At 36.7% G+C, this 16,676-nt stretch overlaps 1 protein-coding gene across 1 annotated transcript in view; it reads right to left on the reverse strand.

The window, feature by feature from the left end:
- The window catches only part of IPMK (inositol polyphosphate multikinase), a 61,905-nt gene that overhangs the window by 2,241 nt on the left and 42,988 nt on the right, over positions 1-16,676 (reverse strand). Inside the window, 1 exon segment of the mRNA XM_042907828.1 lies at positions 1,266-1,347. Coding sequence (XP_042763762.1) covers positions 1,266-1,347 — 82 coding nt within the window.

Below are 16,676 nucleotides of genomic sequence, written 5' to 3' on the forward strand. Positions count from 1 at the left end.
TGAAATATACTATTTAGATTTAAAAAATTATTACACACAGACTGGTAGTTTAATTCTCTCTATATATGTTCTCTTAAGGAATGTGATTCCAAGATCTGCTTCATTTGCCAGTGTGAGAGATTTTTTAGTAAGATTTCTTATTTGTTAGAATCACAGTCAGGAGCTAATCTAAAACCTAGAGTCAAATCATAACCACTTGTAATGGTGTCAACAGCCCATTACCAAATACCAAATCATACTATAATACTGTTTTCTGATCTTAATAATGTTGATTAAATCAGTCTTCACAAAAGTTAAGCTCGCTTTGGGTATCAACAATACTTCAGGTTGAATATGTTATTCAAAATGGAGACTTTTACATGTTTTAACCTATCAGATTATTAGGCCTCTTTTAAAATTATTTATGCGTATTTAAGTATTTGAGAATTTCTAGGTCTATGCAATTTGATTTGTTTTTAAATAGCTTGTCCCCCCTACTTTGGAAGAGAAATTGCTAAAAAGTATATTCACATCAGCCTGTAAAATATTTTAATAAAGAGCCAATCTGAATATTATCTGTATTATATATTATTATCTGTATTATCTGTATTAATATTATCTGTATTATATGTATCTATACATATAATGAAAATTTTTCTTCAAACTATTTACATTACACATAAGCTCCTTCCTATCTTACGCAGAGCTAAGAATAAACTTCTAATAGAATATTATTTCCAGAAATCTATTAAGATATCATTGCTTTTGTAATATTTTGGCTATAAATATTTTAGAGGCATGTTAACAGATTTTATTTAAAACACTTCTAATGCCATTTATTATGTAGTACTAGAGGCTTATAATACACAGCTCAACTATACATGGGAGATTTTGATAAAAACGCATTACATATGACAATACACATTTTAAAGTCTCTTATGTAAGAAGTAGTTTTAATATACTATACTCTACGTATTTGGATTTTAAAGACAACCTCTAGTTCTAAGACTTGGGCTCTATGGCTGGTTCACAGATGTTCATTTTTAAAAATATATTATTAAATAAGAAATGAAATACAATGTAAAAGAAGGCATTCATGGATCCAGGGTTTTGGTGTAATACAAACCAGAAATTATGATTAGTACAATTGTGTAAATTTAAGGTTCTTTTATTTTTTTTAAGTTTATTTATTGCGGAATGAATCATTATACCAAAGAATTAAAATTGAAACTACTTTAGAATTATTTTGATAACTGTACATTGAAATATGGTTTTTCAACCCTTACCATCCTTTAGAGTTTCTTTCGTTAAGCTTCTTCCGTAGTGCTGGTTTTGTGTCTCATAGCTGTCAGAATGAATTTGGTAAACCTGTGACAAAAAGCACTGAATATTAAAAACTAATAGCCCTTGACCATGTGGTGCTTATCCAGCAAAGCAAGGATAATTAAAGATGGGAAAATCTACTCATATTTCATTCTAATGGATTTAAGAAGAAAAAAGTCATTATCATCATGTCAGTGGTTGCTAAAAAGGCATTTAACAGATTTATATCTTTTATTGATGAAAATTCTTTAAAAGGACAAATGAATATTTCCAATATGAAAGAATCATATTGGTGGATCTGTATCAATCCACCAAAAGTTAGCATCAAGTTTAAAAAGGAAATTAAGGCAGCGGGGGTGGTGGTGCCTGGGTGGCTGAATTGGTTGAGCATCTGACTTCAGCTCAGGTTGTGATCTCATGGTTCGTTGAGTTCGAGCCCCACATCGGGCTCTGTGCTGATGGCTCAGAGCCTGGAGCCTGCTTTGGATTCTGTGTCTTTCTCTCTCTGTTCCTCACCCGCTCATTCTCTCTCTCTCTCTCTCTCTCAAAAATAAACATTAAAAAAAATTTTTTTTAAAGGAAATTAAGGAAGCAACCATCCTAAAATACAAGAAGCTTTTAGAAAAAGTATTCTACCACAATGTCTTTTATCATCATTACTACCTAATATTGTTCTTGGAATTTCTACCAAATAGAAACGGACAAGACAAAGGGGTAAAACAATTTGGAAAGGAGATAAAAAATATTACTTTTTGTAGATAATGGTTGTATACTGGGAAATCAACTGAAAAATACAAACAATAAAAACTTCAAATGGTGAGTTCACATTGGTAAATAGAATATGTTTCCATATATATAAATAACCAGTTAGAAAATATAATGGAAGACCCCACTTACAAATGCAAAAACAAAGCATAAACTAAGTGTAAGTCTATATAAAAACACCTTTAAAACATTCCTAAGACATACACACACATACCCATGTTCTCAAAGACGAAATTCAACAACGATTTGGGGTGTCTGGGTGGCTCAGTCAGTTGAGCGTGTGACTCTTGAATTTGGCTTAGGTCATGATCCCAGGTTCATGGGATCAAGCCCTGAGTCAGGCTCCGTGCTGAGCATGAAGCCTGTTAAGATTCTCTCTCTCTCTCATTCTCTCTCTCTCTCTGTCTCTCTCCCTCTGCTCTTCTTCCCTGCTCACTCTCTCAAAAATAAAATAAAAAATAAATTTAAAAAAGATATCAATTCTACTTAATCAACAACTAAAATGAGATTATAACAAAACAATTTCTTAAATATAAGCTAAATCTGAAGTTCACATTAAAAAGAACAAGAATTGGGGCGCCTGGGTGGCGCAGTCGGTTAAGCGTCCGACTTCAGCCAGGTCACGATCTCGCGGTCCGTGAGTTCGAGCCCCGCGTCAGGCTCTGGGCTGATGGCTCGGAGCCTGGAGCCTGTTTCCGATTCTGTGTCTCCCTCTCTCTCTGCCCCTCCCCCGTTCATGCTCTGTCTCTCTCTGTCCCAAAAATAAATAAAAAAAAAATGTTGAAAAAAAAAAAAATTTAAAAAGAACAAGAATAGGTGTAGGGGCACCTGGGTGGCTCAGTCGGTTAAACGTCTGACTCGATTTCAGCTCAGGTCATGATCTCACGGTTTGTGGGACTGAGCCCCACATCAGACTCTGCCACCCTACCAGATACTAAAACATATTTTATTTATATTTTTTCCAACCTTATTGAGGAATAAATGACAAATTACACACACACACACACACACACACACACACACACACACACACACACACATGCTGTACATTAAATCCTCAGAACTTATTCATCCTATAGCTAAAAGTTTGTACCCTCTGACCTGTATCTCCCCTCTGACCTGTATCTCCCCACTTCCCCTCTTCCCTAAACCTCTAAGAACCACAATTCTAATGTTTCCATTAAATCGGCCTTTTATTTTTAATTTACACATTTAAGTGGTACCATACGGCATTTGTCTTTCTTTGGTTTACTCCACTTAGCAAAATGCCTTTGGGTTCATTCATACTGTTGTACAGCAGGATTCCTTCTTTCTTGTGGCTAAATAATATTCCAGTGTGTGTGTGTGTGTGTGTGTGTGTGTGTGTGTATACATACACCACATCTTCTTTATCCATTCAATTAGGTGACACTTAGGTGGTTTCCATATCTTGGCTATAGCTAATAATGCAGTAAATATGGGAGTGCAGATATCTCCAAGATAGTGATTTCATTAAAACATATTTTTAGAATCAAATACATGAGAAGTTAGTATGTGATAAGTTTGTATTTTAAATCAGTAGGAAATGGATTATTTATTAAATGGTGTTAGTATGATTAAGTACTGATAAAAAAAAACTGTATTTATACCTTATACCAGGATAAATTCCAAATACATCAAATATCAAAATACACAAAAGGAAATGATAAAAGTGTCCCCCAAAGATGGAAGAATCCTTGAATAACTGATAACTAGAGAAGGTATTTCCAACAAAAACTCAGAATTTCCCTTCATATACAGTATGTCTTAAAAAATGTTCACAGTGTTTTTGCCATGCAGAAATCAAAAGGCAAAAAGACACAGAGAAAAGGTTTGAAAATTATATAATGAGCAAAGGGCGTGATTACTCAGGGGAAAATGAACAAAGGGTGTGAATACTTCACATAAATCAAACAGCTGTCGCACATATCAGGAGCACAGCCCTTCTCCAAATCGTAAAAAAAAAAAAAAAAAAAAAAAAAAAAAAAAAAGTGTCCTCAGACTTTGCCAAATGTCTCCCTGGAGCAAAACTGCCCCTCGTTCAAAACCACTGCTCTGTATGAGGTAGATTGCCAATATCTACTAAGATTACAAATTCATAGAAGCCTAGCAATTCCCCTCCGGGAACTTATCCCTCATATAAGTATGCTAGCACATTGGTGGAATGAGGTAGGTCTCTGTTTAATCATTTATTTATTATTCTTTAAAGTTTTTAAAATTTCATTTTAACCCAAGTTAATTAACATACAGCGTAATAATGGTTTCAAGACTAGAATTTAGTGATTCACCACTTACATATAACACCCAGTGCTCATCCCAGCAAGTACCGTCCTCCTTAATGTCCATCATCCATTAGCCCATCTCCCTACCCAATACCCCTCCAGCAACCTTCAGTTTGTTCTCTGTATTGAAGAATCTCTTATAATTTGCCTCCCTGTTTTTATCTATTTTTCCTTCCCTTCCACTATGCTCATATTTTGTTTCTTAAATTCCACATATGAGTAAAGTCATATATCTGTCTTTCTCTGACTTATTTTCCTTAGCATAATACCCTCTAGTTCCATCCACCTTGTTACAAATGGCAAGATTTCATTCTTTTTCATCACCGAGTAGTATTTCATTGTGTATGTATGTATATATATGTATATGGATATGCCACATTTTCTTTATCCATTCATCAGTCAATGGACATTTGGGCTCTTTCCATAACTTGGCTATTGTTGATAGTGTTGCTATGAACATTTGGGTGTATGTGCCACTTTGAATCACCATTTTTGTATCCTTTGGATAAATTCTTAGTAGTGTAATTGCTGGGTCATAGGGTAGCTCTATTTTTAATTTTTTGAGGAACTTCCACACTGTTCTCCAGAGTGGCTGCACCAGTTTGCATTCACACCAACAGTGCAAAAGGGTTCCCATCTCTCCACATCCTCGCCAGCATCTGTTGTTTCCTGAGTTGTTAATTTTAGCCATTCTGACAGGTTGAGGTGGAATTTCACTGTAGTTTTGATTTGTATTTCCCTGATGATGAGTGATGTTGAGCATCTTTTAATATGTCTGTTAGCCATCTGGCTGTCTTCTTTGTAAAAGTGTCTATTCATGTCTTCTGCTCATTTCTTCACTGGATTATCTGTTTTTTGGCTGTTGAGTTTGGTAAATTCTTTATAGATTTGGCATACTAATCCTTTATCCGATATATCATTGGCAAATATCTTTTCCCGTTCTGTCTAATGCCTTTTAGTTTTGTTATTTCCTCCGTTTATTCATTTGAAACATTATTTGTAATAGCAAATGACTGAAAACAACGGATTCATGAGAAGGAGCTGGTTAAATCATGGTACAATAATAGTGTGCATTGTGGACAGATCTCTGTGATATGTAAACTGGGAAAAAAAGCAAGATATAGAACAGTGTTCAAAGTAGGTTTTGTGATAAAAGAACACATATGTACAGTATTTGTGTATGTTAAAAATCTCCCTGAAAGGATACACTGGGGAAAAAGTATAATATAGTATGCTGTGTGGAAAGTTACTTCTCACTGCTTATGTTTCCATACTTTTTTATGTTTATTATGTTTTTCATTAAAGAGAGCACGAGTGGGGGAGGAGAGAGAGAGAGAGAGAGAGCAGAGAATCTCAAGCAGGCTCCACGCTATCAGCACAGAGACTGATGTGGGGCTCAATCTCACAAAGTGAGATCATGTCCTGAGCTAAAATCAAGAGTAGGTGCTTATCTGATTAAGCCACCGAGGTGCCCCTATTTCTATACTTTTTGGAGTCTGAACCATACAACTATGTACTTTCTCAAATTTTAAGTAAGTATTTTTAAAGAAGGAATAAGAATATACTGATTTAGAAACTGATATTTTAAAACTTTTAGTCTGTTATAGCTAATTACCATCTACCTCAAATGCTACAATTCGCTGAAAAAGTTTAATTACAACCATGTGCTTAAACACATATTGCCTATTAAAGAAATATAGTTTATCTTGAGCAAAGTGTTACTATAAATGGAAGAAGACACTTTTATAAACATCAAAAATTACAGGTGACTACAGAAAAAATCATTTTTATAAGAACAGTTAAGTATACTCAAAATGTGTTAACAACAAAAAAACCACTCATGATCTCTATACACATAAATAATTTTTAAAAAGGATTCTCAAAATGATAGAGATGTTAGCTAACCTAATGCTTAATCATACTGCAATATATAAAGGTATTAAATCATGTTGTACACCTTAAAACTACACAATGTTATACATTAAAACCTTGGTTTGTGAGCATAATTCATTCCAGAAACATGCTTGTAATCCAAAGCACTTGTAAATCAGAGCGAATTTAGAAATAATGGAAACTCAGATGATTTGTTCCACAACCCAAAAAATGTTCATAGAAAAATGATTATAATACTACAACATAATACAAAATAATAAAGAAAATACAAAATATAAAGAAAAATAAACAAGTTAACCTGCACTTACCTTTGAAAACCTTCGTGGCTGCTGTGAGGGAGACGAGAGAGGATTATTGTGTAGGACTTTTACTCTCACTAACGGAATCACTGCCATCTATTGGCTCAATGGAATCTTTTTCTTTTCGCGCAACTTTAAAAAGGAAACTAACCAATGACACTTGCTGTTGCCTCCTTTTGAAGATTTTGCAGAAATGTGACAGTGCATTGTTGTTAAACAGATTCATCACTCGCACGCTTACAGCCTCATTCGGGTGGTGCTTTTCTACAAAATTTTGCATTGTTTCCCACATTTTACAGATCTCCCTTAACCTTATGTGAAGTGAGGGATTCCACCTTTTTCTCCTCCTCCTGTGCAGACAAGATGCAGATGTAAACTTCTTATAAACTCTTGCAGTTTCAGCCACTCACTCACATACCTCATTCCTACTTCTCAATGATTTCCTTGTTAACTTCCATCGTAATGCTCTCCTTCTCACTGCCTTTCTTTTCAACCCTTTTCTGCATGGGGGCCACTGTATATGCTCGCACAGGTGTTGACTGAGTACAATATTAATAAACTCTTGTCGTATACTGTATTTAATGTAACTGGCAATAAAACAGCAGAGGAAAGGGTTGATATCTGCAGGCAGCCTGACCTAGAATGAAGTAAAGCATTCCTAAGCTTACTGTTATATGGGAAAGCAAAGGACTGTCCATAGGTGCTTTCAAGTGACAAAAAATACACTAGCACCAGATGTGGGCATCTTCCAACATTCTGAAAAATCACTGGTTTCTGCCAAACACCGTGGCCTGAGACGGAGCATCCGAGCATGGGAGATGATCACCCATGATCCCACAGCGAGAGAGCGAGAGAGAGAGAGAGAGAGCGAGAGTGATTGCCTCACTTGTGATGTGACGTTTGGCATCACATACTACTCATATTGCAAGACATCGCTTGTTTATCATGTTAAAACTTAGAAATGTTCACTCGTCTTGTGGAACACTCGCAGAACAAGTTATGCAAATACAAGGTTTTACTGTATATAAACTGTACTGCAATAAAAAGGATGAAAATGAGTAAATTAATCTGAGTAAATTAAATACAAAAATATGAGAATTTTCAAATACATAGTTATGTAAACCACAAGTTAGGAAATGTACCCAAGAAACGGGATTTTAAAAATAAAAACTATCACCATTCTATTAAATCAGGGGTGTATTATCTCATCTAAATTAAATTTCACATATGAGAATCTAAATTTCAAATACAGACTAAAACGAAGTTGTTTCTGTGGAACTCCTTTACTGATATTCTCTCTTCTATATATTTCTACTTTACTACCTAAAGCTAGAATGGGAAGAGATATGAGAACTTCTCCATCGCTACCACTGACCAGTCTTGGTCAGTAGCAAAGATCATTGTAAATCAAAGGTACACCTTAAAAACATCTAAAAATGTAGCGCGCGCACACACACACACACACACACACACACACTTTAATGGAAAGGAAATCTGCGAGACATGAGTAGGGCAGAATAACAAGCAAAGGCTGAAGTGCTTGGCTGGCTCTGTCAGTGGAGCACACGATTGCCTTTTTTTTCCCCTTATGATTTAAATCCAAGTTAGGTAACATATAGTGTAATAATGATTTCAGGAATATAATTTAGTAATTCATCACTTACATAACACACCCTGTGCTCATCCCAACATGTGACTTGACTCTTGATCTCAGAGTCCTGAGTTCAAGCCCCACGTTGGGCATGGGTGCCCTTGAATTGCTCATTTTATGTGAACTTATATCAGGAGCAAACAAATTCAAATATCTTTAGCAAAACACCTTTCCTAGTTAATCAATTCATGGAAAGAGATATTTGAAGAGTTACTATCATCCAGTATTATAAAGAGAAAAAAGATATACAGAGTCTTGATTTTTAGACAATATGATCAATAAAGATAAAAAAGAAGTATCTTTTCCCCAAATAAAGAGGAATCAGTGATTAGGAAAAGGTACCTCTCTCAAAAAAAGCATTTCTTTGTAAAAACTTTAAGCTGTTGCCAACAATACACTGGAACAACTGAAAATTAAATCATTTAAATATTTTTAAATATTTATTTATTTTTAAAATTATTATTGTTTAATTTACATCCAACTCAGTTACCATATAGTGCAATAATGATTTCAGGAATAGATTCTAGTGATTCATCACCTACATATAACACCCAGTGCTCATCCCAACAAGTGTCCTCCTTAATGCCCCTTGCCCATTTAGTGTATACCCCCACCCAAAACCCCTTCAGCAACCCTCAGTTTGTTCTCTCTTATGTTTTGTCCCTTCCCTGTTTTTATATTATTTTTGCTTCCCTTTCCTTATATTCATCTGTTTTATATCTTAAATTCTATATATAACTTAAGTCACATATTTGTCTTTCTCTAATTTCACTTAGCATAATACACTCTAGTTGCATCCACATTGCTGCAAATGGCAAGATTCCATTCTTTTTGATCATTGAGTAATATTCTATTGTATATGCATGTATGTATATATATATGTATGTGCATATATATATGTATACATACATACACACACACACACACACACACACACACACACACACACACACACACCAACTCTTCTGTATCCATTCAACAGTCGATGGACATTTGGGATCATTCCATACTTTGGCTATTGTTGATGGCACTGCTATAAACATTGGGGTGCATGTGCCCCTTTGAAACAGCAGACTTGTATCCTTTGGATAAATACCTAGTAGTGCAATTGCAGGGTCATAGGGTAGTTCTATTTTTAATTTTCTGAGGAACCTCCATACTGTTTTCCAAAGTGCCTGCACCAGTTACCATTCCCACTAGCAGTGCAAAAGGATTCCTCTTTCTCCACATCCTTGCCAACAAGCCATTCTGACTGGTGTGAGGTGGTATCTTACTGTGGTTTTGATTTGTATTTCCCTGATGATGAGTGACGTTGAGCATGTTGTCATGTGATCTGTGAGCCATCTGGATGTCTTCTTTGGAAATGTGTCTATTCATGTCTTTTGTTCACTTCTTCATTGGATTGTTTGCGGGGGGGGGGGGTTGTTGAGTATGCAAGATTCTTTACAGATTTTGGATACTAACCCTTTATCTGATATGTCATTTGCAAATATCTTCTTCCATTCTGTTGGTTGCCTTTTAGTTCTGCTGATTCTTTGCTGTGCAGAAGCTTTTTATTTTGATGAGGTCCTTGCCTCTGCATACGTGTTGAGTAAGAAGTTACTGTGGCCGACATCAAAGGATTTTGCCTGCTTTCTCCTCTAGGATTTTGATGCCTTCCTATCTTAACTTTAGGTCTTTCATCTGTTTTGAGTTCATTTTTGTGTATGGTGTAAGAAAGTGGTCCAAGTTCACTCTTCTGCATGTCACTGTCTAGTTTTCCCAACATCATTTCCTAAAGAGACTCTCTGTTCCCATTGTATATTCTTCTCTGCTTTGTCAATGATTACTTGGCCATACATTTGTGGGTCCATTTCTGGGTTCTCTATTCTCTTCCATTGATATAAGTGTCCGTTTTTGTGCCAGTACCATACTGTCCTGATGATTACAGCTTTGTAATACATCTTGAAGTCTGGGATTTTGATGTCTCCAGCCTTGGTTTTCTTTTTCAGGATTGTTTTGGCTATTTGCAGTCTTTTCTGGTTCCAAAAAAATTTTAGGATTGTTTGTTCTACCTCTGTGAAGAATGCTGGTGTTATTTTGATAGGGATTGCATTCAATGTATAGATTGCTTGGGGTAGTTATCGACATTTCAACAATATTTGTCCTTCCAATCCATGAGCAAGGAATGTTTTTCCATTTCTTTGTGTCTTCTTCAATTTCTTTCAAAAGCTTTCTATAGTTTTCAGTGTATAGGTTTTTCACCACCTTTGTTAGGCTTATTCCTAGGTATTTTATGGGTTTTGGTACAACTGTAAATGGGATCGATTCCTTGATTTCTCTTCTCCCTCATTATTGGTGCATAGAAATGCAACTGATTTCTGTGCATTTATTTTATATCCTTGAGACTTCACTGAATTCATGGATCAGTTCTAGTAGTTTTTTGGTGGCAAGTTTCAGGTTTCCCATGTAGAGTATCATGTTGTCTGAGAAGTGTGAAAGTTTGACTTCCTCCTTGCCAATCTGGATGCCTTTTATTTCTTTGTGTTTGTCTCATTGCTGAGGCTAGGACTTCCACCACTGTTGAATGAGTGGACATCCTTGTCGTGTTCCTGACCTTAGCAGGGAAACTCTCCGTTTTTGCCACTGAAGATATTAGCAGTGGGTCTTTCATATACAGCTTTTATGATCTTAAGGTATGATCCTTCTGTCACTACTTTCTTGAGGAGTTTTATCAAGAAAGGATGCTGCATTTTGTCAAATGCTTTCTCTGCATCTACTGTAACGATCATGTGGTTCTTATTCTTTCTTTTATTAATGTAATGTATCACATTGATCGATTTGTGGATATTGAACCAGTCCTGCATCCCAGGTATAAATCCCACTTGATTGTGAATAATTCTTTTAATGTATTGTTGGGTCCAATTGGCTAGTATCTTGTTGAGGATTTTTGCATCCATGTTCATCTGGGAAATTGGTCTGTAGTTCTCCTTTTTAGTGGGGTCTTTGTCTGGATTTGGAATCAAGGTAATGCTGGCTTCATAGAATGAGTTTGGAAGTTTCCCTTCCATTTCTTTTTTTTTTCTTTCTTTGTTTTTGCTGTTTTGTTTTGTTTTGTTTTGGAGCAGCTTCAACAGAATAGGTGTTAACTCTTCTTTAAATGTTTGGTAGAATTCCCCTGGAAAGCCATCCGGCCCTGGACTCTTGTATTTTGGGAGATTTTTGATTACTGATTCAACTTCTTTACTGGTTATGTGTCTGATTAAATTTTCTATTTCTTCCTGTTTCAGTTTTGGTAGTTTATATGTTTCTAGGAATTTGCCCATTTCTTCCAGATTGCCCAATTTATTGGCATACAATTGCTCATAATATTCTCTTATTATTGTTTGTATTTCTGCAGTGTTGGCTCTCTCCTCTTTCATTCATGGTTTTATTTATTTGCATCCATTCCTTTTTCTTCTTGAAATTGGCTAGGGGTTTATCAATTTTGTTAATTCTTTGAAAGAACCCACTCCTGATTTCATTGATCTGTTCTGTTTTTTTTATTTTAATATCATTGATTTCTGCTCTAATTTTTATTATTTCCTATCTTCTGCTGGTTTTGGTCTTTATTTGCTGTTCTTTTTCCAGTTCTTTCAACGTTTTTTTTTTTTTTTTATTTTATTTTTGGGACAGAGAGAGACAGAGCATGAACGGGGGAGGGGCAGAGAGAGAGGGAGACACAGAATCGGAAGCAGGCTCCAGGCTCCGAGCCATCAGCCCAGAGCTTGACGCGGGGCTCGAACTCACGGACCGCGAGATCGTGACCCGGCTGAAGTCGGACGCTTAACCGACTGCGCCACCCAGGCGCCCCTTTTTCCAGTTCTTTAAGGTGTTAGGTTAGGTTGTATATCTGAGACCTTTCTTCCTTCTTTAGGAAGGTCTGGATTGCTTTATACTTCCCTCTTATGACTGCTTTCACTGTGTCCCAGAGGTTTTAGGTTATCGTGTTTTCATTTTCATTGGCTTCCATGTACTTTTTAATTTCCTCTTTAATTTCTGGGTAACCCATTCATTCTTTAGTAGGATGTTCTTTAACATCCCAGTATTCGTGGTCTTTCCAAATATTTTGTAATTGATTTCAAGTTTCATTGTGTTGTGGTCTGAAAATATGTATGGTATGATCTTGGTATTTTTGTATTTGCTGAGGGCTGATTTGCGTCCCAGTGTGCGATCTATTCTGGAGAATGTTCCATGTGCACTCAAGAAGAATGTATATTCTGCTGCTTTAGGATGAAACGTTCTGAATGTATCTGTTAAATTCATCTGGTCCAGTGTGTCATTCAAACATTGTTTCCTTGTTGATTTTATGCTTATATGACCTGTCCATTGCTATTAAGTGGGGTGCTGAATACACCTACTCTTATGGTATTATTACCAATGAGTTTCTTTATATTTGTGATTCACTGATTTATATATTTGGGTGCTACTATGTTGGGGGTATAAATGTTTACAATTGTTAGATTTTGGTGGATAGACCCCTTAATTATATCCTCAATTATGACACAATGCCCTTCTTCATCTCTTGTTACAGTCTATTTTAAAAATCTAGTTTGTCTGATATAAATGTGGCTACTCCAACTTTCTTTTGGTGACGATTAGCATGATACATGGTTCTCCATCCCTACTTTCAGTCTGAAGGTGTCTTTAGGCCTAAAATGGGTCTCTTGTGAACAGGATATAGATGGATCTTGTTTTCTTAACCATTCTGATACCCTAGGTCTTTTGATTGGAGCACTTTTCCAGTGACATTTAGAGTACTGAAAGACATGAATTTATTGTCCTTGTGTTGTCTGCAGAGTTGGGAATTTCTGGTGGTGTTCTCTGGTCCTTTCTAGTCTGTGTTGCTTTGGGTCTTTTTTGTTTTGTTTCATCTTTTCTCCCCTCAGAGTGTCCCCCTTAAAATTTCTTGCAAGGCTGGCTTAGTGGTCACGAACTCCTTTAGTTTTTGTTTGTCTGGGAAACTCTTTATCTTTCTATTTTGAATAACAGCCTTGCTGGATAAAGAATTCCTGGCTTCATATTTTTCTGATTCAGTACGTTGAATATATCCTGCCACTTCCTTCTGGCCTGCCAACTTTCTGTGGATAGGTCTGCTGCAAACCTGATCTGTTTTCCCATAATTATAGGTTAAGGACTTTTTTTTCCCCCTTGCTGCTTTCATAATTCTGTGTGTATTTTGTGAATTTGACTAAGATATGCCTTGCTGATGGTCGGTTTTTGTTGAATCTAATGGGAGATGTCTGTGCTTCTTAGATTTTGATGTGTGTCTTCCTCCAGATTAGGAAAGTTTTCCACTATAATTTGTTCACATAAACCTTCTGCCCGTTTTTCTCTCTCTTCATCTTCTGGGACTCCCTATGATTCAGGTATTATTCATTTTTTTTTTTTTTTTTTTAATTTTTTTTTTAACGTTTATTTATTTTTGAGACAGAGAGAGACAGAGCATGAACGGGGGAGGGTCAGAGAGAGGGAGACACAGAATCTGAAACAGGCTCCAGGCTCTGAGCTGTCAGCCCAGAGCCCGACGCGGGGCTCAAACCCACGGACCGTGAGATCATGACCTGAGCCGAAGTCGGCCGCTTAACCGACTGAGCCACCCAGGCGCCCCAGGTATTATTCATTTTTTAAGTCACTGATTTCTGTAATTCTCAGATCATGCTCTTTTGCCTTAGTTTCCCTCTTTTTTCTGCTGCATTATTCTCCATAATTTTGTCTTCTATATCGTTTTTTCTCTGCTTTGCTTTACCCATCCTTACTGCCATGGCATCCATTCAATATTCCATCTCGGTTATAGCATTTTAAATTTCATCATGACTCGATTTGCCTTCTTTTATCTCTGTAGAAAAGGATTCTATGCTTTTTTCAACCCCAGCTAGTATTCTTAATACTATGGTTCTAAATTCTAGTTTAGACAACTTGCTTATATCTGTGTTAAGCCTCTGGCTGTCATTTTTTCCTGTTCTTTCTTTTGGGATGAATTCCTTCATTTTGTCATTTTGGAGAAAGAAAGAATAAAAATTTTAAATTTAAAAATTAAAAAAAAAAACCAAAAATTACATAAAGGAAGCTAAATCCTAGGTGTTTTTGGTCTGCTTGTTGAAAGAAGTTTGATAGAATAGAGAAAAAAGGTAAAAAAAAAAAGTTTAAAAATTAAAAAAAAGTATACAATAAAATAAAGTGAAATGAGGTGAAATAGAATTTTAAAAATTTAGGGAAAAAAACATAGTTAAAACAATAACTTTTTTAATGAAAGGAAGATAAAAATAATGTTTTTTTTTTTTTCTGTAGCCAAGAAAAAGAATGGAAAGGAGAAAAAGGTGGACATTTGGGCTCTTTCCATAATTCAGCTATTGTTGAAAGTGCTGCTATAAACATTGAGGTACACGTGCCCCTATGCATCAGCACTCCTGTATCCTTTGGGTAAGTTCCTAGCAGTGCTATTCCTGGGTCATAGGATAGTTCTACTTTTTATTTTTTGAGGAACCTCCACACTGTTTTCCAGAGTGGATGCACCAGTTTGCATTTCCACCAACAGTGCAAGAGGGTTCCCATTTCTCCACATCCTCGCCAGCATCTGTAGTTTCGTGATTTGTTCATCTTAGCCAATCTGACTGGTGTGAGATGGTATCTCAGTGTGGCTTTGATTTGTATTTTCCTGATGATGAATGACATTGAGCATCTTTTCATGTGTCTGTTGGCCATGTGGATGTTTTCTTTAGAGAAGTGTCTATTCATATCTTCTGCCCATTTCTTCACTGGATTATTTGTTTTTCGGGCGCTGAGTTTGGTTAAGTTCTTTACAGATTTTGGATACTAGCCCTTTATCCAATATGTCATTTGCAAGCCTCTTTTCCCATTCTGTCAGTTGCCTTTTAGTTTTGTTGATTGCTTCCTTTGCAGTGCAGATTTTGATCTTGAAGAGGTTCCAATAGTTCACTTTTGCTTTTAATTCCCTTGCCTTTGGAGATGTGTTGAGTAAGAAATTGCTGCAGCTGAGATCAAAGAAGTTGTTGCCTGCTTTCTCCTCTAGGGTTTTGATGGCTTTCTGTCTCACATTTAGGTTTTTCATCCATTTTGAGTTTATTTTTGTGTATAGTATAAGAAAGTGGTCCAGTTTCATTCTTTTGCATGGTGCTGTCCAATTCTCCCAGCACCATTTGCTAAAGAGACTTTTTTCCATTGGATGCTCTTTCCCGCTGTGTCAAAGATTAGTTGGCCACACATTTGTGGGTCCAATTCTGGGTTCTCTACTCTATTCCATTGGTATAAAGAAGATGTGGTTTATATATACAATGGAATACTACTTGGCAATGAGAAAGAATGAAATTACGCCATTTGCAGCAACATGGATGGAACTGGAAGGTATTACGAAGAGTGAAATAAGTCAGAGAAGGACAGATATGTTTTCACTCATGTGGATCTTGAAAAACTTAATAGAAGACCATGGGGGAAAGGAAGGGCAAAAAAATAAAAGTTACAGAGAGGGAGGAAGGCAAACAACAAGAGATTCTTAATACAGAGAACAACTGAGGGTGGATGGGAGGGGTGGGGGAGAGTGGAAATGGGTGATGGGCATTGAGGAGGGCACTTGTTGGGATGAGCTGGGTATTGTATGTAAGCTAATTTGACGATAAATTATATTCAAAAGAAAAAGAAAAAGAAAAAAGAAAGGAGAAAAAGAAAAAAAAAATTTAAACAAAAGCAAAAAAAAAACCCCAAATAGATGAACTAGCAAACAGAATGAAATCCGGATGAAGTTACATCCAGTTTTCCCTACAGCTCAAACTATTAAACACTCTATCATCTGTACACTAGCCAGGCAGAGAGACTTGTGGTGGTCCTTTGGGCCTTGTGCTTGGGAGGTACAGTTGGCTGGGGGCTTAGTGTAATGACTCCATTCTCCACTAGGTGGCACTGCTTACCTTACTGGGATGTATCAGTGTGGCGTGTGTTGGCGCATATGAGCATGAGTAGAAGTGGCGTCACCCAGCTTCCTAGTTTCTAGAGGGCACAGGAACCCTGCCCTCTCACCAAACCTCAATCAAGCAACCCTCCTTTGTCTCTGGCTTCCGTCCACTCCCCACTTCTACACTGTCTGTATCTAAGCCATTCAGCCTTCCAGGCAGCACCTTTCCCCCTGAATCGTATCTCAGATGGGGCGGAGTTTCCAAACCCCTTGGTTCCATGAATTCTGTGGCTTGGTCCTGCTCCGACCCTCTGGAGTAGGGTCTTGATGAGTAATGGTTGGGTGCCAGCTTGTCCTGAGAATGTTCATATGATTATGTAGCAGCAGAGGTTCAGAGATTATAGCAAATCACAACACATAGCTGGCACCAGGTTTCACTGCACTCCGTGATCTTTGTTCCAATACCAGCAAATGTGGCTATTCTCCAGGGCCCACTGGGACCTTTGCCTGTAGGGAGGCTGTATGGTCTCTACCAAAGG

The sequence above is a fragment of the Panthera leo genome, chromosome D2, assembly GCF_018350215.1.
Source record: "Panthera leo isolate Ple1 chromosome D2, P.leo_Ple1_pat1.1, whole genome shotgun sequence".
NCBI lineage: Eukaryota > Metazoa > Chordata > Mammalia > Carnivora > Felidae > Panthera > Panthera leo.